At 49.2% G+C, this 22,347-nt stretch overlaps 4 protein-coding genes across 4 annotated transcripts; 3 read left to right on the plus strand and 1 right to left on the minus strand.

Moving 5' to 3' along the window:
* Nucleotides 1-5,414: 5,414 nt before the first annotated feature.
* BCR38DRAFT_392153 (uncharacterized protein) lies at nt 5,415-9,363 on the minus strand (the record flags this gene model as incomplete). The annotated part of the gene is made up of 6 exons (XM_040857579.1): nt 5,415-5,966; nt 6,009-6,202; nt 6,252-6,608; nt 6,668-6,890; nt 7,000-7,341; nt 9,268-9,363. The coding sequence occupies 6 exons, from the start codon at nt 9,361-9,363 to the stop codon at nt 5,415-5,417; spliced, it is 1,764 nt and encodes a 587-aa protein (XP_040715315.1).
* Nucleotides 9,364-14,006: 4,643 nt separating this feature from the next.
* BCR38DRAFT_202225 (uncharacterized protein) lies at nt 14,007-14,606 on the plus strand. The gene has a single exon (XM_040854106.1). It carries the CDS (start codon nt 14,079-14,081, stop codon nt 14,460-14,462), a length of 384 nt encoding a protein of 127 aa, XP_040715316.1. The 5' UTR covers nt 14,007-14,078; the 3' UTR covers nt 14,463-14,606.
* Nucleotides 14,607-15,693: 1,087 nt separating this feature from the next.
* BCR38DRAFT_524050 (uncharacterized protein) lies at nt 15,694-16,987 on the plus strand (the record flags this gene model as incomplete). Its single annotated transcript, XM_040865283.1, has 4 exons — nt 15,694-15,699; nt 15,775-16,088; nt 16,199-16,814; nt 16,866-16,987. 4 exons carry the CDS (start codon nt 15,694-15,696, stop codon nt 16,893-16,895), a joined length of 966 nt encoding a protein of 321 aa, XP_040715317.1. The 3' UTR covers nt 16,896-16,987.
* A 4,147-nt stretch (nt 16,988-21,134) lies between these two features.
* BCR38DRAFT_485052 (uncharacterized protein) lies at nt 21,135-21,965 on the plus strand (the record flags this gene model as incomplete). The annotated part of the gene is made up of 1 exon (XM_040863829.1): nt 21,135-21,965. One exon carries the CDS (start codon nt 21,135-21,137, stop codon nt 21,963-21,965), a length of 831 nt encoding a protein of 276 aa, XP_040715318.1.
* Between the last annotated feature and the right edge of the window lie 382 nt (nt 21,966-22,347).

A 22,347-nucleotide genomic window follows, 5' to 3' on the forward strand; every position in this document is an offset into this window, starting at 1 on the left:
CTCTTGAAGCTGCTTAATCTCTGCCTCCTTAAATGCATGTTGACTCTGCAGCTCCTCAATCTGAGCCTCGAGAGGCTGGATCCGAGCCTCCAGGTCCGATATTTTGGTCGATTTCTCGGCAACCTGGGCCTGGGCCTGGCGTGCTTCGGCGCGCAAGGCGGCGCTGCTTTCGCGGAATAGGTTTAGCTCCTCGAGTTTCTCCATGAGGTTCTTGTGCGACATGGAGCTTCGCTCGGCATCAGATTGAGACCGCCGTTCCTGCTCGAGCTTGAGTCTCGCTTCGTCCAATTGCGCCTGAGTAAGGTCGAGCTTTTCTTGCAGCCGCTTGCCTTCACGCGACTTGAGATCAAACTGAACCTCGAGAATATCCTTCTCTCGGCGCAGGTAATTGTTGATCTCTCTGAGGTTGTCTTCAGATGTAGAGGTCGGCTGCGCTGCTATTGAATCTAGCGACTCGCTGGCTTCGGCACGGCTCTGCTGCAGTGCTGAGATCTGAGATGTCACACTGTCCAGCTGCTGGTGCAACAACTTGTTCTGAGCATTGGCATCGTCATGTCGCTCGCGCAGCTCCGAGAGTTCCTGCTCAAACCTCTTTCGTCGGTCGTCCCAGGAGCCCTGATTTTGCAACAGCGTGGCTTTGGCTGATTCAGCTTCGGCTCGTAACGTGGCTGCAGCTGTCTTCATTTGGTTGTACTCAGCCCGCAGGTTCGATAACGTCTTGGCCGTCTCGCCGTGTTTTGATACTTCGTTCTCGTATGACTGCTGCGCGTTTGTGGCAATCTCAGCCTGAGCACGGAGATCTTGCTGGTGGAATTGTGACAGTGCAGTGTAGTTCTCCTCCTGGGCTTTGAGTCGCTTGATCTCCTCATCCAGGATGGTCTTCTCGTCCTGGAAGCGATGTTCGACTTCTGCCTGGGAGTCACGGAGAGTGGTGAGCTCAGCGTTCGACCGGCCGAGCTCGGACGACAGGTCTTCCACACGTTGCTGAAGTTCCTTAATGGTGGCGTCCTTGCTATTGAGCGCAGCATCCATCTCCTGGGTGTATTGATCCTGAGTTGAGTTCATAGCGGCAAGCTCCTCCTCTGCTGCTTGGCTAAGCTCCTTGTATTGCTCGGCTTGTGCCTTGGCATTTTCAAGTTGAGTCTTCGCCAAGTCAAGATCACGCTTCACATCAGTGACTTCGTGAATGAGCTCCTGGATGCGCTCATCCGTGTCTTGTTGCGTTTCGGCCTGGCCTGACGAGACCAACGATCCTGGTCGCGGAGTAGGTCGCGGTTGCAAACGCTCTGCTCTCTCCTCTGCACTGCGGACTTCGATGGTAAGTGCGTCAACTCTAGTTTGAAGATGGTCTTTGCTTGTCTTCGTAGAGACGAGTTCCTCTCGAGTTTTGCTCAGGTTGGATGTGAGCTCGTCTATGCGCTTCTGAGATTGTTGCAAGTCGAATTCTTTTCGAAGCTGCAGTTTCTTCACCTCCTCGGCCTCCTCAGCTAGCTTGCGCCTCGTAGCACTCAGTTCGGATTCCATAGAATCGACCTGTGCTTGAAGCCTACGTTTGGCCTCCGCTTCGCTGAGATCGCGTTCGTTCTGGAGGGTTTGCTGCGTGGCCAGGAGCCCATTGAGGCGGGATTTCTCCTGAACCAGATTCTCGTTGTCCTTGCTGAGGCGTTCCTGAATATCCTTCCATAGCTTCTTCTCGGCCTTGAGATTGGCAATCTCGTTGCGCATGCTGTCCAACAGACCACGTGCCTCAACCAGATCTTCTGCGACCTGTTGCGTCCGAATATCCTGCCTTGCAGCCGACTCGGAGAGAGACTCGTTCCTCTTCTGGAGTTCCCGGTTTTCGGTCTGCAAGGCAGCGAAATTCGACTTGAGCATTTCGTATCGTTCGGAAGCAAGAGAGAGCTGGCTAGAGACCTTGGAAACTTCAGTCTGCAGAGCGTGCTTCTCTGCAGACAACTTCTCTACATCCTCCCTCAAGCTTTTGCGGTCGGTGAGGTACTCTTGACGTTCAGCGTCACGATTCTGTTGCAACTCTCGAAGGAGTAAGGCGTAGTCCGAGACGTCCTCGTTCATGGTGGAGTTTTGCTCGATGCTAGCGAGGACACCATCCCTTCCCATGGCCGAGGCCGATTCATCGCCCGACGCTCTCTCTTCAACTAAGCGTCGGAACATGTCCCTTTCGTTCATAACGGACTTCGCTCTAGTTTCAATTTGCTGCAGCTGGTCCTGGAAAGTCTTCATCTTCTCCTTCAGCCGAAGGTTTTCCTTGTGCTCGTCAACAGCCTGCTGCTTTGCCAGCGCGTCATCCCCGTTCTTCATCTGCTCAGAGAGATCATGGATGACCTGAAGAAGCTGCACATTCTTTTCTTGCAAATCTTTGATGTCTTTGAAGACGACCAGGCGCTGTGTTACCAATGCGTCGACATCCGACATGTCCTCCGTAGTGAAACCTGAGGCGTTATGGATTCGCTGGAATTGCAAAGTCTCCTCAAGGGTGAGTTCTTGGTCACGATGCTCCAAGTTAAAGATCATCATTTGCATCTGCGCACTCAAATCGCGCACTTGGTTTCGCAAGATGTTGGCCTCGGCCTTCTCTTTCGCTAGCAAGGTTTCGGCCTTTCTGGCCAACTTCTTAGCGTCATCACGCTCCCTGAAGCTCTCATCGGACATATGGGACATGTTCTGAATCTCTCTCTGCAAGCGTTCGTTCTCGGACTGAAGCTCATCGATCTCAGGGCCCTTGGACTCCAGCAGATCCACCATCTCGTCGATGTCCTTTTGAAGATTCTTGGTCTTCTGCTGTTCAACCGCCAGCAAGCCCTTGATCCGGTACATCTCGTCCAGAGCTTGGGTGGCCGAGACCGTCTTCCTCGTCGACGATGGGGTTGCGAACGGAGAACCGGGGCGGCCGAACATGGAACCGTTCAACGGTCGGGGTGTTTGCGGTGCGGAGCCAGGTTGTCCCGGGGAGCCTCGAGAGCCGACCAGCGCCGCCTCGAGTCGACCAACTTCAGCCTGAAGTGTCTCGATCTGGGTAGCGGCGTCTTCATTTTGTTTTTGTTCGTGTTGAAGCTCCTCGTTGAGACGCCTTATGACGTCCTCGCTTTCCCTCTTGACATGCTCGAGTCGAGTCTCAACCTCCTGAAGTCTGTTTTTGTGAGTAAGAGTGTGCTCCGACGATAATTGGACCAATCGGTTCGAGGCAGCGAGTTCCTGGTTGAAGTTCTCGACATTACGGGCAGCAGTTTCCTGAAGCTGCTGCACCTTGGTCCAACCCTCGTCTGCCTTCTTCTGCGCCTCGAGTAGTCGTGTGCGCAGTTGCTGTTCGCTTGCCTTGAGGGACTGGATATTGGCCGTGGCGTCGTCGTTGATACGTTGCAGCTCCGTGATCCGTGCGCCTTTCTCCTTGCGGAATTTGAGGTTCTCGGCATTCTTGGTCTTAAGCTCGTTCTCGTAGAAATCGGCACTGCGTTGAGCCATGTCCAGCTGCTGCTGAAGTGATTGCTCCTTAAATTTGGCGCTGTTGGTGGCATTGTTCGCGTTTTGCAACGATTGTTGGAGGCTCGTGACTTCCTGGCTGAGCTTCAAGTTCTTCTGGTGTTGAGCCTGGAGCTCCTGGGAGAGGGTGTCGTTCGCCGCATTCTTGGTATCAATGATGGCAAGTTTCTCGCGATTCGAGTTCTCCAGAGATTCGACACGAGCCTTCAGTGTCTCAAGTTCGGATCGGGAAGTAGAGCTCGAGGATCGGATGCTCTGCAGTTCGTTCTCGAGTGCCTGTCGCGTGTTCTCTGTCGCATCTGTTAGAGTCTGGGAGCACAGTGGGAGCTGCGCAGTCCAGAAGACGGGTTCGATCATGGAGAATGAGATCTGATAACAAACGGACCTTCTTGCTTCAGCTTCTCGCGAATCTCCTCGACATCCTTAAGTGCCTTCTTCGCAGTTTCGTTGCTGGCATCTCGTTGGGCTTCGGCTCCGCGGACATTTGTCTCGAGTTCGACCTCGAGTTGCAGCTTTTGGGCATACAAGTCTTCATACTCCTGGCTTTTGGCTATGACAGCAGACAAAACAGCGTTGACCAAGGCGACGGTTGGGTTAGTGGTGACGGTGGCCAATGTTGTCTCTGGCACACCCAAATGGGTGGCCAGATAACCTACGTCCACGACGGTTGCCATCACGTCAAACGCTCGTGTGGAGGAAAGCAACCATGGGCATGGACTGTTGGGGTCAAGACAATACGGTCGTGTTTCTCGTGATGTATCTCAATGGGGACGGCGCCGCGGCACCTAGGAATGGGATCACCCCACCGCAAGCAAACGTGAAGCTGCAGAATCAATAGTAGACTGGAAGGAAAGAGGTAAGATAATGAACGAGGATTGGGTGCGATTAATCGTGATCACCTTCGGATCAAGATCGTAGCCTCGTCTGGTAGGCGCAGTGAAATGACGGGGGTCCAAAGGCCGCAACGTCGATGCGATTTATTTGAAAAAGATGCTTCACTGTTTACAGCGATGGGAAGGCGCGACTGGACAAGGCTGCGGATCGCTGAGTGTGGACCTCACTAAGGTAGTACTGTGTACGGAGCTTGGACCATTTTCACCAGGCTGCGATGCACGAGCCACTTTTGCTTCTAGCCTCTCCACGGTTTTGTCAGGTCGCCATTGTAAAACCTTCGGACTCGGCCAAGTTTAGAGGCTTGGAAGTTGGCAGTTGTCCTCCAGATTGTGGGACTTTGCTCAGACTGTCCACAGCTCCCAGATGGCTGCAATCGAAGTTTCTCGAGAAATTTATGCCACCGAACTTCAAGTATCTGCAGTTCATAGGTCTAAGGTCGAGATTGTACGATGCTACACTAATTTCCATCTACCTTTAAGGATTTGAGGCAGGGACCTTGCCACTTAGTAGTGATTTGGATCTCACCACTTGCAGCCCTTGAGAAAGGTCGACTCATTCCCTGCGATATGGATGGATTTCTTCGCCTCATCAAGTCACAAACGGCAGTTCCTGCTACTGCTACTTGTCCAATGTTGCCTGAGCCTCGACGCGGGAGGAAGTCTCCAGTGCCAAAGGTTGAGGTTAATCAACACTCAGGAGACGGGACCGCCCACATGTTTTAGGTGCCTTAAGAGATATGGTATGAGTGGGCAGCTCTTCACGTCCCCATCTTTAAGAGCAATGGCTCAGGCTAGTATACTTCAGTCACTTCCCGACCAAATTTTCGACTGCACCTATAAACGCGCCTTGGCCTCATTGACAAAAACAATACGTTGTAAATAGCTACCGAAGTTTTGAGGCCCGATATCCCCAACACTCTCCCTGCGCCTCCATACAACAGCCAACATGCCTTGGCCGAGAGGGTGGCCCTGCTACGTACATGCACATTGGAAGCACCCTTCTATATTCCTTGTTGAACCGATCTACACGGGCTGCCGCACATGCCCAGTATAACCCCCATCCATCTCATGGTAAGCCCCGACCGGTCCAGATTGCCACCCCATTTGCTGCAGCTCTGCCCGCTGCGGTCCTACATCCTGTCCATACGCCTCGTAGACCGGCGGCCTGCATTTTCCCGGCGCTTCGTACACCTGCCATCCATGCGCCTCCGCCGTCCCCTGAGAAAGCGCCGTCGCGAAGGCGTGTTGCCCTTGCAACTCGGACTGTTTGGGATATGAATTGTGTTGCTGCGGAGAGTAGGCCTGCTGACCCCCGAGCTCCGACCTCGACGGGAACGGGGGCGCAAACGGGTACTGCCCCTGTAACTCAGCCGTCTGAGGTCGACTGTAGGCAGAAACAGGTGACACGTTATCTGTTCGGGATATCAAGCTTGCCTTCACCATGCTTGGGCTTGGGCTGCCCATCGGCGGTGGAATAATTGAAGTACTATCCAGCTCTGACTTCCCATGGCCACCGTCTCCAATGCTGATAACATGGGTTCCGTTCTTGCCGGCATTTTGGTTTCGGCAGCGGCGCTAAAGGAAGAAAATCGCGCCGGCAATCAAAGCGAGTCCCACGATGAAGCCTACCGTGGCAGCGATGATGGCCATTGTGTTGGTCTTCGGGACGTCGGATGAAGCGCTGCCGGAACTGCTATCCGAGCCGTTTGACCCGGAGCTACCGCTGCTGTCACTGTCGCTACTATCGGTCGCTTGCGGCACGTAAATGCTGCCACCACTGCCGGCTTTGGCAGTCGCTGAGGTTTGCTCAACTATACGAGATGTCAACGCAGTAATGCAACGAAGCGAAAGCAAACATACCAGATTCCGTGACCCCTGCAGGTGTCGCCAGTCCCTTCGCAGCGCTACAGTAAAGGTCCCAGACACTCAACGCGGAGATGACATCCTCAGACGCGGTTGTGTCGCACGAGTACTTGACTTCGGACGTGATGACGCTGGACACATGGCCGGGCATACCGTCTTTCAAGCACGCACACGAGGCGAGAGCTTTGGGTCCTCCAGGGCACAAGTCGTATGTTTGCTGAGACATTGTCAGTCCAGTTCTTGGCGCGTAGAGCACTGCAGCATGACTTACGCTGAAAACACCACACGACACAGCCGACTTTGCGCAAGGGGCTAACGATGAGAATTCGGCTAGGCCAGTGATGTAGTACGTCACTAAGCAGCAAGTTAGATTCAAACACGACGAGAACAAGGGGCCAGACTTAGCAACGTACTATCACCCGGAGGCTCAGCTGTAACTGGGAATGACGACTTCCCCTCATTTAAGCCACAATATGCCGAGAAAAGGGCTTGTGCTGACTCGAGGTCGGCAGTGTGCGATGAGCATGAATATTTGGCCGATGTATTAATGCCTTGGCTCACTAGTAGAGAGTTCTGGTTCTTGTTGCATACGCAAGTGGCCAGGAGGCTGGCATCTGCCGGACAGAGGTCGTATGTCTCCGCCTTGAGTTAGTTGTGCAGGCATGCCTTATCCTCGGGCACACACTCACCATGCTCTTGCAATCACGTCAGCTTGTGTCCACTAGACATGCACCAGAGGGGTAACCCACATGATGTTGTAGGAAAGCGCATTGGCAGCACAAGGGGCAAGGTCGGCCCATTCTGCAAGATCCGTGATGTATTGGCTGACCGGGCTGCTGGGTTTGGCGAACGGAATAATAGACGCTTGGTTGCAGTAGGCCTTATAGACGCTGGCGGCGCTGGCCTGGTCATCGGATGCTGTCGAACCACAGCTGTAGCTGACCGAGCTCGACAGTGCCGTTGAAAAAGAGGCGAGGTTGTTGTTCTTCGAGCAGACGCACGACTGTAAGTCCGTCACAGCTTGGGGGCAGGCCGAATAAGTCATCGACATGACATTGTAGGAGACTGCGGAAGCAGCGCATGGTGCCTACAAAAGTTAATACTGCTTCACCATTGCTTATGTCGAGGAATGAAATCACTGCGATGACAAGTCCGCGAAACGCAGCATTATAGACACTCAATCAGAGAACAAGAAATCCACTGGTCTCCTGATGAGCAGGGTTAGCCATCGATCGTATCGCTGGCATTTTGACCCACTCTCGCTCGCTGACCAGCGAGCGGCCTTAAGGACGCTCGTCGAGCGTTGACGTATCGCTAGGTGGGTCGCTCGGCGAGAGGATCGGCGAGCTCGGCGAGAATGGTGATAGTTTTTGGTGTTTTGGTATTACTACATAACCTCGTCGTCCAGCCCTGAGAGGCCAGCTGCTCTTACAACAAGCCGCCAATCATTGTTATCCACCAAATGGAGGGGAATTTGTGGTGTGTACACGCCATTCAGACTCCAAGACCCTATGCTCTGGGCCTGTGATACGATCCATCGGCTTAGGCGATTCCTCAACGGACTCAACATACGCCCTGCGCTGTTGAATTGACGCTCAGTCTCGCATGTTGACGTAGTTATAGTAAGGTAATCTATAGCCATATAGCTAAGCCGAGGAAAACGTCGCTGACCAACATCCCTCCACCATCGTATTGGGTTATCCTTGTATACTGCGATGTCGCAGACTGGCTCGGCGAGGTATAGATCGAGCTCATCTTCGATTGGCGGCAGCGGTTGGGTAACTTGGGCCGGACGCTTCGCCCTAGACTTGTATATCTTCGTCCTTCTTGTCGCCTGGGTATTCTGTATGCTTTGCGTACCGGGGTCGGGTATCGTGGAGTTGTTACTACGTTGCCTAAAGAATAGACGTCTTTGAGCAAAGCTCATCGAGGCCACGCTCTGCTCAGTTGGACGCTCGCTGGTAATTACATCCTTGGTACTATAGTTATTAACCCACTCCATCCTTAGCTTGCCCATTACGTCAGCCCTCCACGTATCTTGCTGCCGACAAGGTATCGACGACCAGGCGTCGTCGAGATGCTTCATCTTTCGGCAAGGATGGAAGATTACGGCAGCATAGTACGCGAGCCCCGTCATCTTGGTATAGAACTCGTCGAGCTTTTTCCAACCAAGACGCAAAAAAAACCTGGAGTGTGCGGCGCGTTTTAAGGTCAAGTCCTGTAAAGAAATCGCGTATTAGTACTAGCTAAGGGAAAAGTTAAGCGCCATACCTTCAAAGATTGGGATATCTTCACCATTTAGCTGACCATTGTGAGACCTCTTTTCTATATAGACAACGCCCTCATTGGCAGAGCGCTCGAGATGGTCAAGCAAGATCTCGAATGAAGGGAAGTAATCCCACATGCCGCCGGCCTTGCCCTCCTCGTCATCGTTGACAACAGCGCGCGATTGCAGGCTTTTTGAGATAACTGCGAAGTCCCTTAATACGAGCTGAATAGCCCGGATCACGCGCCAATCATTGGTAGTAAGGCCATACTTGAGGATCTAATCAGGCTAACATTGTCATCGAAGAACAGGTCAACGTCATCCTGTAAATCGGTCGGAATTGGAGATTGCGAGGCATTGGCTTTATTGGCAATTAGTTAGGGGACTCTAACGGTCCTAAACACCAAAATAGGGTCACGATACCACTCTAGCTCCACTTTCTTAGCTTCAACCCCTGTCAACAGGGCCCGACCCCTAGTAACTTCCAGGGGCGCCCTACTCTCGCCGAGACTTAGCGAGCGATCCAGGTCAAGACCTCTCGCCGCGAGAATTTGCAAAGCCATTATCACTCGTCGAGATCTTGAGTATGCCAGACCCACTCGGCGATACGCTCGTTCTTGGCGCCAAGGCTCGCCGATCCCCTCGGCGAGCGCTCGATCGATGGCTAACCCTGCTGATGAGAGGCAAAGTCCCAGGCGCAAATGGAATGGGAGTTTTGCGTAGCAATTCAGTGTCCAGATGACTTACTAATTCTGTAAAGATTGTTAAATCAGTCACATAGACGATTTCCGTAGCCGTTGCCAGCGAAGCACTCAGAAAGAGCCATGCCAGCCGGCACGACATAGTCGTACACATTCTGCAAAACGAATGACAAGCCAAAAAAAGAAATAAAAAAGAAAACAGGGGGGATGTGGAAGAGGAGAAGGTCGACAAAGGAAACCAGGACAGATTCCGACTCAGTCAATGTCACGGAAGGTGGACGGGCACCATATTGATCATGCAGTCGCAATCTTTCTACTCAAAGCCCACGGCGTTCTTGGCATATCGGCTGTCATCGCGAACCTCTCATGGTTATTTGGCTAGGCACCGGCCATGGAGGTGTAATCCCAATCCCCTGACAGCTGAAAGGTAGCTTAAGCATAAAGATACCGTCTTGCCTACTTGGGTAACGCTAGTAACACCGTCAAACGCCAATCCTTGACTCACTCAGTCCAAATCAACACCAGCTACTCGTCCAGTCGCCAGCTGCAAAAGAACGCCTAAAGCTAGAGTATTGCATTCTGCAGCGATGTTGACTTTTTCTTGTAACATGACTTCTTGTCGCTATGAGTGCAGAAGGAGTGCAACCCCTGACGGCTGAGGCTGGGGGAGTCTGGGAAACACCCCCGCCCCCCCCCCCCCCCCACACACACACACTCCCCCCAACTTCGAAAAACCACACCAAGATCAGTCCTCGACTTTTCGGATGCTTTGACGACGATAAAAGAGTATAAGTGATGGGTTAGGCTTGGGTGGTCGAGACGATAGCACATTGGGTCATGTACTGCGCATTCTCAGCTCAACAAAGCCAAGCTTGCTAATTTAGACGCGAGGGGTGCGCCACTTTTAGAAGCAGCTGAGAGCGTCAAAGGAGAATTACCAAGGAATCGAAACTGACCGCAGCCTCTCTCATGTACCCGCCGTGAACTCACAGCTATTTAATTGGAAGTTCAGCCATAGTTGACGAGAAACACTGATGATGCACGTTGGAGACACAACGTTGGAAAATAGTCAATCACAACATGGTGGGCCACTCAGCGGCATTTCCGGCCACACAGATGCCAAACAGCAACGGGTGCTGTTTGTCTTCATAATCGACTCTTCGAAAAAGCAACCTATTTTGTGGTCCGATCAACTACGGTTGAGCTGAGATTACTGTGCAAGTGTCATAACTGCAGAAAGCATCCTACTTGATTACATGTCAGGGCAGTGACCCGTGTGCCTGCCTGTATATCTAGGCCAACCACTTCGGCTAACTAGGTAGTTCTCTTCTATACGCACACATCACACAACATTACCAGATCAGTACGACATGTAAGAGACAAAATTTTATCAAGTCCAAAGGGAGGGAAAAAGTAACTTCAACAGCGATAGGATGTGGACATAGGGATTTAGGAGAGGACGAGGCAACAGCCTCTTGAGGTGCGCACTTGATAAGCCCACTGCTGCTGTAATCTCCCTCGTTTGATACGAGCTTTTGTGACGTCACATCGTCTCAACAGCTGCGAAATAAGTCAGTTGACATCGAAAACAAAACTCCCGCTGGCACTTACCGCCGGTAGAAACTTTGCATCTGCATTAAGGCACTGAGTCTCCCCAAACGCTTATATCTCCCATAACCAAATTCACCTTCGAGGCATTCACTCCTCTCATCTCAACGCCCCTTGCCCACCTGATGAACGTCACCATCTCTCAATCATCATTCCGGTCTGAACAAGTCAGCGCCTTCGCCGCAGTAGACCTTGCTTCTCAGCACATGGAAGGTGTCGATGAGGAAATACTAAGATCGAATAGACTACGCAAATTAAGCCAGTAAAAGTAGAAACAAGGTGTTAAACATGAGGCTACCGGTGCTTGAATACCCACAGAGGATAATGAATTCAGAAGACGATGCCATGATGAGAATCAATAGACGGATGTTGAAAGAGTTGGCTTGGCTTGCGCTTTAAAGGAACTGAAGTGCACCTGGGCATATTGAACCTGGACGTTGGCTTTTTTATCACATCTGATTTGGAAGTTCAGTCCAGATTAAATCGCACCTGCGATTTTGGTTGCGGGAAGCAGTCCAATCTAGTAGAGATACGCAAGATACCGTATGAGTTTGCATCAACCTATTCCCTTTGCTTCCTGTGGGTTGATGAGCTTTGTTGCTTTGGATTTACACAGCGGGTGACAAATCACAGTATGCATGCCTTGCGAAACAGAAACAATGACTTCAAGAAGCCTTAAGGAAATGCTAATTGCACTTTGAGAGGACCTTGCCAGAAACTTCGTTTTTGCCGTTAGACCCGTACATATGTTCGCAGGATTATGCGTTGTCGCTCCAAATGATCAACTTGCTAGGAACTCATGCGAATCAGATTGGGAATGCATGGTCTTGCTGAAGGCTGTATAGCGTTGATCACTAATCCCTGTTATATCCCCTTACCTGTCCCAGCTAGTCGGTAACCAATCACTAAGCAGCATAATGAACACTTGATCCACCTTGTGCGCAATAACGACAGTGGTCAAAATCGTCTCTATAATAATGACAACTGTTGACATTTGCGAAAGCGGCCAACTGGCCCAATGCCATGAAGGCAGCTCCAAGCAACGAACAACAACTAGGTGCAACACTTGCAGGACCCAGGACTTCGCAGGAACTGATGATGACCAGATTAAAGCAAATTTGGCTTTTCTTTGGGTAATTATGTGACTTATGGAATGCATTGCATGTTGAAGCGTCGTTCCGCCCTGGGCCGCAACCCAGTCCAACCAGTTGAGTTAAACTATCGTAAAGTTTTCCAGCTCATAGAGCCATGAGTCATAATTTTGCAATTTAATTGCTTCAGAGAGGTTATCAAGTTACTCATAATGGCACATGCATATGCATACTATTTGATTAGAAGACTTGCGGAAGATCACAACACATCAAGGTGTTATGCCAGTCGTCTTTAGTTGCTCCCATGATGTTCTTGCAAATAAATTCACTATTAACATCAATCTCTGGCATTAGACTCTGGTAGGACACGACCCGCATCCTCACATCTGATTTCTTCTTCGTGCTGAAATGTATGCCTTCAACCAAATTCCCCGTGCTGAGACTTCGTCACTACACGCAGTATCACGTTGGCACACTTGACAGCCATCATGTTCGTGGACTTCGATCTCACTTCCCTGGCCCATGCAGTGATTCTGCGTGACAGATGGTGTACAAAGTTGTAGCTAGGCACATGTTGGCGACTCGAATATTCAGCCGAGCCTTCATCTGAGCTAGACTGTGTGAATGCCGTCAGAGCGCTCTTTCCAGCATTTTGAAGGGGTGTTCCTCAAGGTGGATGTGAGTGGCTCCTTTTGCACGAGTGAAACTGACCAAATACTTGTCTAGAGATTCCAAGCGATATAGGGAAGTAGGAAGTAATATCGCCGGGAAAGAAACAATAAAGATGTCAGAGAACAGAATGCCATAGGCACCGGTGGGACACCGGTGGGGCTCCGGTGTAGGAATGTGCGAGTCATGACGATATGGAAGTCTTGGTTTGCGGAACAATCGGGGAAACTAGTGCTCCGCGGCTCCGACGTCGGGTTCTAGCTATCTATGTAAGGGGCGGAGGCCCGGGAAGAAGATAGAGGGAGAGTAGAGATCAATGCATCACCGTGGGCACCCCTACCTGAGACCGCCAGTGACCACCCGGTGCTACGTAGGAGGGACGCCCGTTACTCCCCATCACTCTGTACTATTGCCTTCGGCCTAGCCGTACCCTGACAAAAGAAAGCAAAAAGTTCGGAGTGGAGAATGAGATTCTCGGACACGTTCCAGATACCAGCCCCGGGCCAAAGTAAATCAACTTTATCGAAGCTTGTGAGAACGAAGTCCGGTACAAGATATCTATGTCCAATCAGACTGGTTAGTCCATAGTAAAATGAGGTGTCAGGTATTGTATATAGTTTAGCTACCTTATAATACTATAAGATATGGAGCCTTACGTAAAAGGTTTGTGAATTAGCAGGGGTCCCCTTCAGCCGTGTAAATATCTCGTGCAATCAATAGTTATATATATTGCTTGCGGTACTTGGGATGGTTTTTGTTCCCTGTGGCCCGTGGCTTTATAGGGGATTGTCTTACGGTGCTTAGCACGTTCGAACATTTCAGGTCGGAATAACCCTAAGTACCTTGCAATATGTTATCTACAACATTACCTATGCTTATGGCTAGAGGGGACCCTTGCCAGTTCACACACTTTTGTGCAGAGGCTTCCTTTATTTTTGTAATGTCAGGTTTATAGTTGCAAATTACGCCAATGTTAATTTCAGATGAATACTAAGGGAATTGACCCTCTGTTGATGAGTCTGGATGGATGTCATTTTGATCGCTATGCCTGCTCTATGCGTTATGCTACTCAGGTTGGTGTTGTGAATTGCCCTGCAATGTACCCTTGCTCTCCAAGGAAAGAAGCAGCTTTCAGTCTAGGGCATAACTGTGGCGCTTAATCCCACAAAAACCGCAAAGATATTCCACTGAACATTGCTTTTACTCACTTTCTCAATGAAGCAAACAGAGGTTCCAATGAGCTGATTTGTGCTTTTTTAGCTCTAAGAGATCTCATTGGTGATCGTGGCAGGAGATATCTAAATGAGGTTTAGCTCAATTGAAACTTATCGGTGCTACCATAATAGGCCTAGTGCCAAATAGACCGACACATAACCAAGTCCTCGAGGTAATCATCCTCAGTAGTCGAATTTGGTGTCACTTGACCTCACTTCATGATATCACTGCACATCAGAGAACCTGCACATCAGAGAACTTTCACATCACCACCATGCTCATACCAAAACTCCCATTTGCCTTCCACGCAGTAATTGAGTCATTTGCAGCACTTTCATTCATCCTCCAGCCAGATAAGCAATTGCCTGGGTGCTCTCCTGCGGCCAAACTGATCCTGCGACAATATGGCGGGCTCCTGCTTGTGACCAACTTTATATGCGTGATTGTCCTTGTCCAGCCCACGTTCAGGGAGACAGAAAGACTTCTTGCTGCTGCATTGGGATCTTATCATGCATGGCCAAGCTACCGAGCTTGGGTTCGTTTACGCAATGAGGTTGAAGGTGATCTTGTGGGAGGGTCGACTTTGGGAGGGCCTGCAGTGCATTTGATTGTGCATCTGCTGTGTTTTGGGATGTTCATGGTTGTGGTGGGTTCCTAAAGTGCTTTCGGGATCAATGCTGTTCCTTGCATCTCCATATCATTCTTGGGTCCAGCCAGCAGGTTCTGGCATTGTTCATGATGAGCTCCCAGATCACAACGCAAAGACAAGCAAAGAACATGGCCTCTCTCAATCACCCAAACATGGACCATTGTTCTAATTTTCATCACTTCAGAGAAGAGATCTGCCGCTGCTCAAGCTGCTCTGGTACCCTGGCATCGCCAGTGTACAAGCGCATACTTCACCGTGCAGTCAACTCGGACGAATAATTCAGTGGTTGCAGGTCATATGAGAATGGAAAGAGCTGCTTATGTCGTAGATAAGACGGTCTTGAAGATGGACTCAACTTGCGGGCCTTATTTGGTGAAGATAAATGGACGTGTTCAGGTTTCGGAATCTCTCGATCGCTGTTGTGGGCTGGGGTTTTGCAGAAGCTACTTCTCAGATGGTAGACTGCCAAACACTAGATGCTGACGGAAAGCCATTGAGGACTTGAGGGTGGACATCATGGTTCTTGCAATCATGCCAGCTGTCACTCCCCATTATAGTTACTAAATATCCATCACTTGAATGTGCGTGAGCCTTGCCTCTAACTATTTGCTACATATTCTTGTTGAAAGTGCGAAACCAATAGAAGTCGCAATGCGACTGTACCTTGTGTGACAAAATGCCAGACAGAGATACGCTTGATGCCAGACGATTCTCCTGCCCTTTCCGGTGGCAGGATGATGATGTTCATATCGACTGGCTATGATAGATGGCTAGTGCAACAGTGATTATTAATTCGAAAATATTTTGTCTCTGCATGATTTTATCTGACCATCTTCATAAAACATGCAAGGGAACACTCGAGGATCTTGGTGAGCAGTGGCACAGGCATATGTCCATCATGCGTTGTGTGATTTCTCAAGACCATGCACTTGTCATATCCAAGCAAGTGCTTCACATCCACTTCGCTTCTGTTATCCCGGTTTGCGAATCAGCACTCCAGTATGAACCTCGGCTAATTATTTTAAAGCCCCAGGTGGCCAGGCTAGAATAAACAGCGCCGATGAGTGTTGTGATCTTCGTTTTCTGATCTTACCGATTCAACCGAACAACACCCAACGAAAACCACCCTTGTTTCTTCTCTCAAATTCGGCCTTCACCACAACCCTTGAATATTGTTACTGCGGTTCACTTAGAAACACTCCTGTCCCAATCACATCGTTCAATAACGAGAATCATCAAGATGAAGGTAAGCAAGCCACTTCCCTGTGACGCGTCGTTCCTTCCTAAGAACAGAATTGCATGACTGATCATCTCCCAACAGATCATTCTAATCACCACACTCACCTCGCTCTTGGTGGGCACTCACGCTACCATCAGATCCGCTGTGAGCACGCCTGTCGCCGTCGCTGCCAAGGTTGATGGACTCGACACCGCTTACCTTTCGGTCTCTACACCCACCACCTCGGCTGCTCCAGCCGACCTTGCTGGTGTCAGGGTCATGCTGGAAGCTGCTGTGACCATCAATGCCAACGACGAATCTGAGTTGTCCAACGCTGCTCTCATTGAGATCCACCAGCCACAGAATGATCGTTATCGCATTGACTGTGGCGACTTTGGTCGTGCTTTCGACTGCTGGTTTGTTCTTCTTCGTTCCTTCCCTTAAAATTTCCTTTTACAGCTAAACCTCGGCCATTTAATTGATTGGTCAAGTTGCTGACTTGGTATTCTTTTCTGTTTTCTTTTAGGTACCACAACATGACGCGCTGCTGGGGCGGCAAGCTCACCTCCAATGAGACCTGGTGCATCAGCAATTGCAAGTGCATTCCCTTGGGTAAATCCGACGACCTGCCCATTATCGATGCCCCTGATGGTTCCGGCCAACCCCTTTCCGATGTTGCCAACCCCGACTTGTCCAATGAGCAGGATGATGGACCTACGGATACCAACAATGATGATACCCACCCGCCTCTTGGCAACTGGTCTCCAGAGCCCATCAAGATGAAGAAGCGAGAGTATACGAAGCACATCCACCGTCATGACTTAGCTGGATACTACAAGAACGCCAGTGACACTGATCCGAGCGTGTACAACCTGACCCTCGACTGCGGCGGCGGCGCAGAGACCGAGAGATGCCACGACGACGGCATTGGCTGTTACTTTGGTCAAGTCGCCGGACCGGGGGAAAGCGATTGTCTGGACAAGTGCACCTGCGAATACACCCCGGGCCTGATGTCGCCGTCTCCAATCGAGATCTGGACGCTGGATTGCCGTAACGCTGACAAGACTGTCTGGTGCAAGAACCAGGGCGAGGGATGCGAGACGGATGGGTCTGTGATTGGTAACGAGGGGACTTGTGATCAGGTATGTACCTGTATCCTGCTCAATGACGGCTCAGGCTCTGGCTGTGATTAGGAGGATGAACAAGAGGAAGAGTCTACCTGAAGCAGTCTCCAATCTGGTGTTGGTTCAGAACTCGGGATTTGGTATCAATCTGGGGCTTCTGAAGGGACTGTGGTTGGACCGAGACCTGCTGGCTTGCTCTGGATGCGGATGTAGATTAGCATTGTGATTCCATGAAGGGGAGACTAGTGGCGATTGCATTTTCGTCGTGGAAAAACTACGGCTTTGTGGAGGCGGTGTGAATTGCCTGCCAGATAGTTAGTTTGTTGCATTCCTAATGATTTGGGATAGGGATAATCCCATGATGAACTAACTATCACTCTCTTTTGATAACGCTGGTTATCGTGTGAATCAGTGAAAGCACCGCCATATCTCCAGATGTTTCTATGCATTTTTGATCTTTTCCGGATGGACAAATTTACATGTTCAAGTCAGTACCTATGTCTGCATTTTGAAACTACTGGCATCGATTTAAAGCGCTTATGAGTCTTCTTTTTGCTTGCAACTGGCTGAAACTGATCGTGTCATATCCTGGTGTCTTCTTTCTTCATCACCACCGTTGGGGGACTTTGTTGGCGGGTTGAGAACCAACGTAGTATGGTAGGGAACCGACCACGCAGCATATGTATTTAGTCCAGCCATTAGGGCACTGTTTGACTACGGAGGCACTCGTAGAGGTAAAGTTACCTGGGCTTCAAGCCTGGGGCTTATTTAATAATGATAGATATTGCCACTTATATGACTATCACGACTGGATCAGTGTTTCAACATAAATTGCTTTATATCTGCTTTTGGTCCGAAGTTTCTTTTAAGGGAATACCAAGCGATGCAAAGGTGGTTATATACAATACATCACATTGGACAACCAACATATCCAAGTGGGGATCAGTGAAGGAGAGATGGGTATATAAGGGACAGGACTCGCAGGCATTTCATAGATAGACAGTCTCTACTTCAGTGATCAATCTAAGCATAAATCTAACCCATTGGTGAGGCAAACTGCCTTGACGACTCTATTCCCAGTTACCCTACTTGAATACTTCAGTTACCCAGAGCCCTATACTCCATACGTCAAACCCCAATATTATTGCTTGAGGACTCCGCAGCAGGACTTACTTACTAGCACAAACCCTTACAGACTCTTTAGTGGTTTACGCAGCTAGACTATTAGAGGTTTCGTTACAAGATGTAAATAGGGTTACCCTGAATAGGCGGGCGAAACGATGACGGTCCGAGGGCGTTTCAGGAAAACCTTCTAGGCCCTTCAAATGGTGCTCCAGACACCAAAGAAACTTGGAGGGGTAAGTTTTCTTCTTTGCATCCAATTACTACTGGCATTAGGAATTGATGATTGTGCCTGGCCTCCCCCAAATCTGTATCTATTGTTAATATACTAAGTATATACTTGTGAAGGTCAACCCTCGCAGACTCACTACAACCAGGTGACTTACAGCTGGAACACCTGCCGTGGCAGTGCCAGATGGGAAGCCAATCATAACCCCTGCAGGAGCCCCGCCAAGCGTGGACGACTTAGTCGCGCTCCCTCAAACCTAAGTTGTCATCTTCTTTCCTTCGCTCCTTAGAGTAGAATCTTCGTCGATAGCACCTAATCGAGGTCTCTACCAATGCGATGCAACCCAGGTCGTGACACTTTCTATATGTATGACTTGGTGATGCGAGTGCATATGGGGTGTGAATTGTTGTATTGGGAAAGGATGGCCAGGTCAGCTATTCTGGCCTGGCAGAGCTCTTTTATAGCTCTTATCTATCTTATCTATAGCTACAGGATAACCCCCATGTGGATCCAAATCAGAGGATCTGATTGGCTACATCATTGCTCTTAAGCAACATTTCGTAGCTTCGGAAATAGCTGAGCTTTCTAGAAAAAACACCATCAAAAGAGATCTGAACCACACAACTGACTTGGCACGAAATCAATCCTGATATTCGTGACTTGAGTCCTGTGAGGTCAGATCGACCAGGATACACACCCATGGGGTCACGTATCAAAGCTAATTTGAAATAGCTTGATATATTGATAAGGAGTAATTAACTTATATGGTGCCTACTAAATATATACTGACGACGGGCAGTGAATGTCCAAAGGTTCGAGATATGATGATGATGGCAACGGAAAACGAGATCCTCAATAAGACCTTACTGTCCGGGAGGTGGAAGAATAACAAGATCAAAGCTTTCTTGCTCCGATCACAACAACGAGTACCTCAACAGGTAGTGAAACAGGATAAGACCTCAGCAGGTCATCAAAACAACAAAAGCGTCCATAGGCAAAGAGAATTGATTCAAAATGCTATGGAATAGGCCGCTTGATTCTCTCCTTTTCTTTTCAAGAGAACGACCACATACACAGATCCTTAAATACCGTCAAGAACACGCTTACATAGTTCGTCCGAAAATCGAAAAAAAAACCCAAAACCCTATCCCTATGATACGAAAAGGTAGGGGGACCCACTGGTTAGGTGAATCCCATTCAATTAGATACTATAGCGTTGCGCACTGCTGCATTATAGCATCCTCCCCCCTAGGTGCACGCATCACCCTAAGTCAATACCCACGACATGTGCGTGTAACCTGTTGTTTTGCTTAGTCTGTTAATTCGGTTCTATAATACAAATATATTGCTTAGTATTAGCTTTATATCATGTTTCCACCTCATATTGTAGTGGGGTAAGGCCAGACGCCAGGAAAATAGGTGACGGACCGGGGAGGATCTTTTGCTTTCTTCAGGGGACTTGTGGCTGCAGTTTCTTTCCAACAGCATCCCCTTTAATCACCTCTTTCATCTCTTCTATTCTACAGAGTCGATAGTTATCGAGCTCTTTTCCAGTGTGTGCAATTCAAAGCTTCTGTTTATGATTCATTTATACGTTCAGGCATAGTTTTCAAGAATCCATCTATCTCTTCCACTTTAGCCTTAACAACTACGAGTAATTGCGTCTTGCTCTGATCAGAGCAATTCAACGCTAGTGGCAGCTTTGCTTCAACTCCTAGAGTCAAGAGTCCTATTCTGAGAATCACCCCTGAGCTGAATACAAGAGAGTACATCCGGCCAACTTGCGCCCAAGGCTTGTAGTGTAACGGGGTAAGGCCGGACATCAGGGAAATAGGATACGGGGCTAGGAGAAAGTTTATTTTCTCTTCTTTAAGAGGCACAGAGGCAGAGTAGGACATGAGTCCCCCATCTTCACGCATCATCATCCTCATCTTCATATCATCATCTCCTTCTTATCTATATCTTCACCTTCGCTTTTCAGTCAGTTATTTAGTTATTTTAGTTATTCAGCTTATCTTTAGGTTCGAGATCCTATTATCACGATACGAGTCTCAGAGGCACATCCGACCAACTCGCGCACCAGACGTGTAAGAGTTTCACTCTTATGACCAGTACCACGATCTTCGTCTGATAAGACCAACAGATGGGATCTGTTGGTACTGGAGCCGTCTGTTCAGTGTGCTAGGTGGTAGGTATATCCTATTGACCGCCTGACCCCGTTTCAGTAGGAGCTTCGCTCCAGCGTCCATCGCCATGATATTCGTCTGATCAGATCAACAGATGGGATCTGTTGGTACTGGAGCCGTCTGTTCAGTGTGTTAGGTAATAGGTACATCCTACCGACCGCCTGACCCCGTTTCAATACATATCATATATGCATGTAACCTATATGATACGTTTCAGTTTAGGGTATAATAGTACCTAAATCTATGCGTGCTTCATTTTCATTATTCTTTGAGCCTCTTCCACACGTATGCATCACATGTGCACTGTAACAGTTTGGACCCATATATATACTCTTATATTGCTGCATATGCGTTGCATTTACTCCGTGTATGAGCTGTTCTCTGATACTGTGGTGATGATTCATTCGGTTAGACTATCGTTAGCGTTAGCTTGGTATAAGTTGATCAGGGTTAGACATATTTCTGACCCAGATCAACCAATGAGAAGTTTTTGCGATCCGAGAGGGGTAATGAACATCCGTACCCCATGGCTGCAATGCCGCCGCACCCAACTTGTTCACCATCAGAAAATGTACGGACTTGGCCTAGAACGACCTGTTCGGGCGTCGTCCCTCTAAGGTCTCCGTTCACTTACATGAATGAGCTAAAGGAATCTCTGAGGGCTTATCATAATTTAATGCTATATAAGTCGGCTAAACCATATAGTAGCCTCTCAATTATCTTGGCTTCTTTTGCCGAAGACAGACCAGACTACCATCTATCTCCAGGAGATTCGGAAAGGGACAACCTATATCACAAAACATGACGTCGCCCATGCCAACTGAGACTGAGGAGGATCGAGAGGCAATGTATCGGATGTATATTAAAAACTTCGCCGAGCCTCTGTATCAAAAACAGACTCAAGATGGCGACCCTGCGGAAACATTCACCAACAAGACTGAATTGATTGCAGAACGCTTTGCCAATTTCCACAAAAATGTCAAGGAAGGAGGACGTATCCCCTACCTCAAGAAGGAATGGATAGGAGTCGTGTTCGCCGAGAACACCATGGTGCGCCTCGTCAGTAATCACGCCTCTTTTGACGTCATCCAGTATCGGGAAAAGCCTTCCAGGTCTGGAATGTCTATGATTCACATCTTCGGTATTCCTAATGATAAAATGTGGACCCCTTTCAATGCGGTGGCCTTGGATAAAGGAAATCTGGACGTCATAAAGGCTGGTGGCGTCATCACGGATGTTGGCATCATCGATGAGATGATTCAACTCTTCAAGGCCTCGTGGGAAGACCCCAACGTCCGGCAGAGTATTCTTGTGCACCAGCTCGAAGCCATCGAGGCAAGAACCAAGGAACAGATCAAGGCCAGCGAAGAAACAAAATTGATGGAAGATTACGAAAAGGAGTTGGACATTAAGGAGGCCAGATTACAGGCTCGGATTGCTAAAGAACATTGCGAAGTTCTCGCCGCTGATATTGACAAAATCGACGTTGACCAGTTCCAATATGGTCTCCACCTCGACCCTGACCAAAGCGTCCATTCGCTTCATCTGCACATCATCCTGGCTGCGAAGAAATATCGTCAGTACAGCACCACAGCCCACGACAACAAGACTATGGACGCAGGCGAGGTCTGATTACATTCGGAATGATCCACGATTTATTGCTGTTCATAGCATCAAACCACCACACGGACTCACACTTTGAGACGCTTCTTGGTCGAAACCCCTTTGCAGGATGACTTGCAATTTCTTGGCATGTGGAACGGGGATTAGAGAAGATCGCCGAAAATAAAAATGCATACTGTAACTTTATGCAATTGTGGGTTACTTTACACATTTGTAAACTGCCCAGATCATACTTGAGGCACATTTCAGGGACCTGCTATTCAGAAAGCATTGCTACTACAAACTCTCCAGCAGTAGAGACTCGAAACTCTACTAGCTATTCCCGGCGGATCAGAAAAATACGTCTTTGAGCACCAGATTAGCCAAGTCAAAAGTACTGTGGCCAAATAGC

This window comes from Pseudomassariella vexata (assembly GCF_002105095.1).
Source record: "Pseudomassariella vexata strain CBS 129021 chromosome Unknown BCR38scaffold_7, whole genome shotgun sequence".
Taxonomy (NCBI): Eukaryota; Fungi; Ascomycota; class Sordariomycetes; order Amphisphaeriales; family Pseudomassariaceae; genus Pseudomassariella; species Pseudomassariella vexata.

Coding starts and splice junctions, on each gene's coding strand:
- BCR38DRAFT_202225 (XM_040854106.1), top strand. CDS start 14,079: ATGCTCATACCAAAACTCCCATTTGCCTTCCACGCAGTAATTGAGTCA.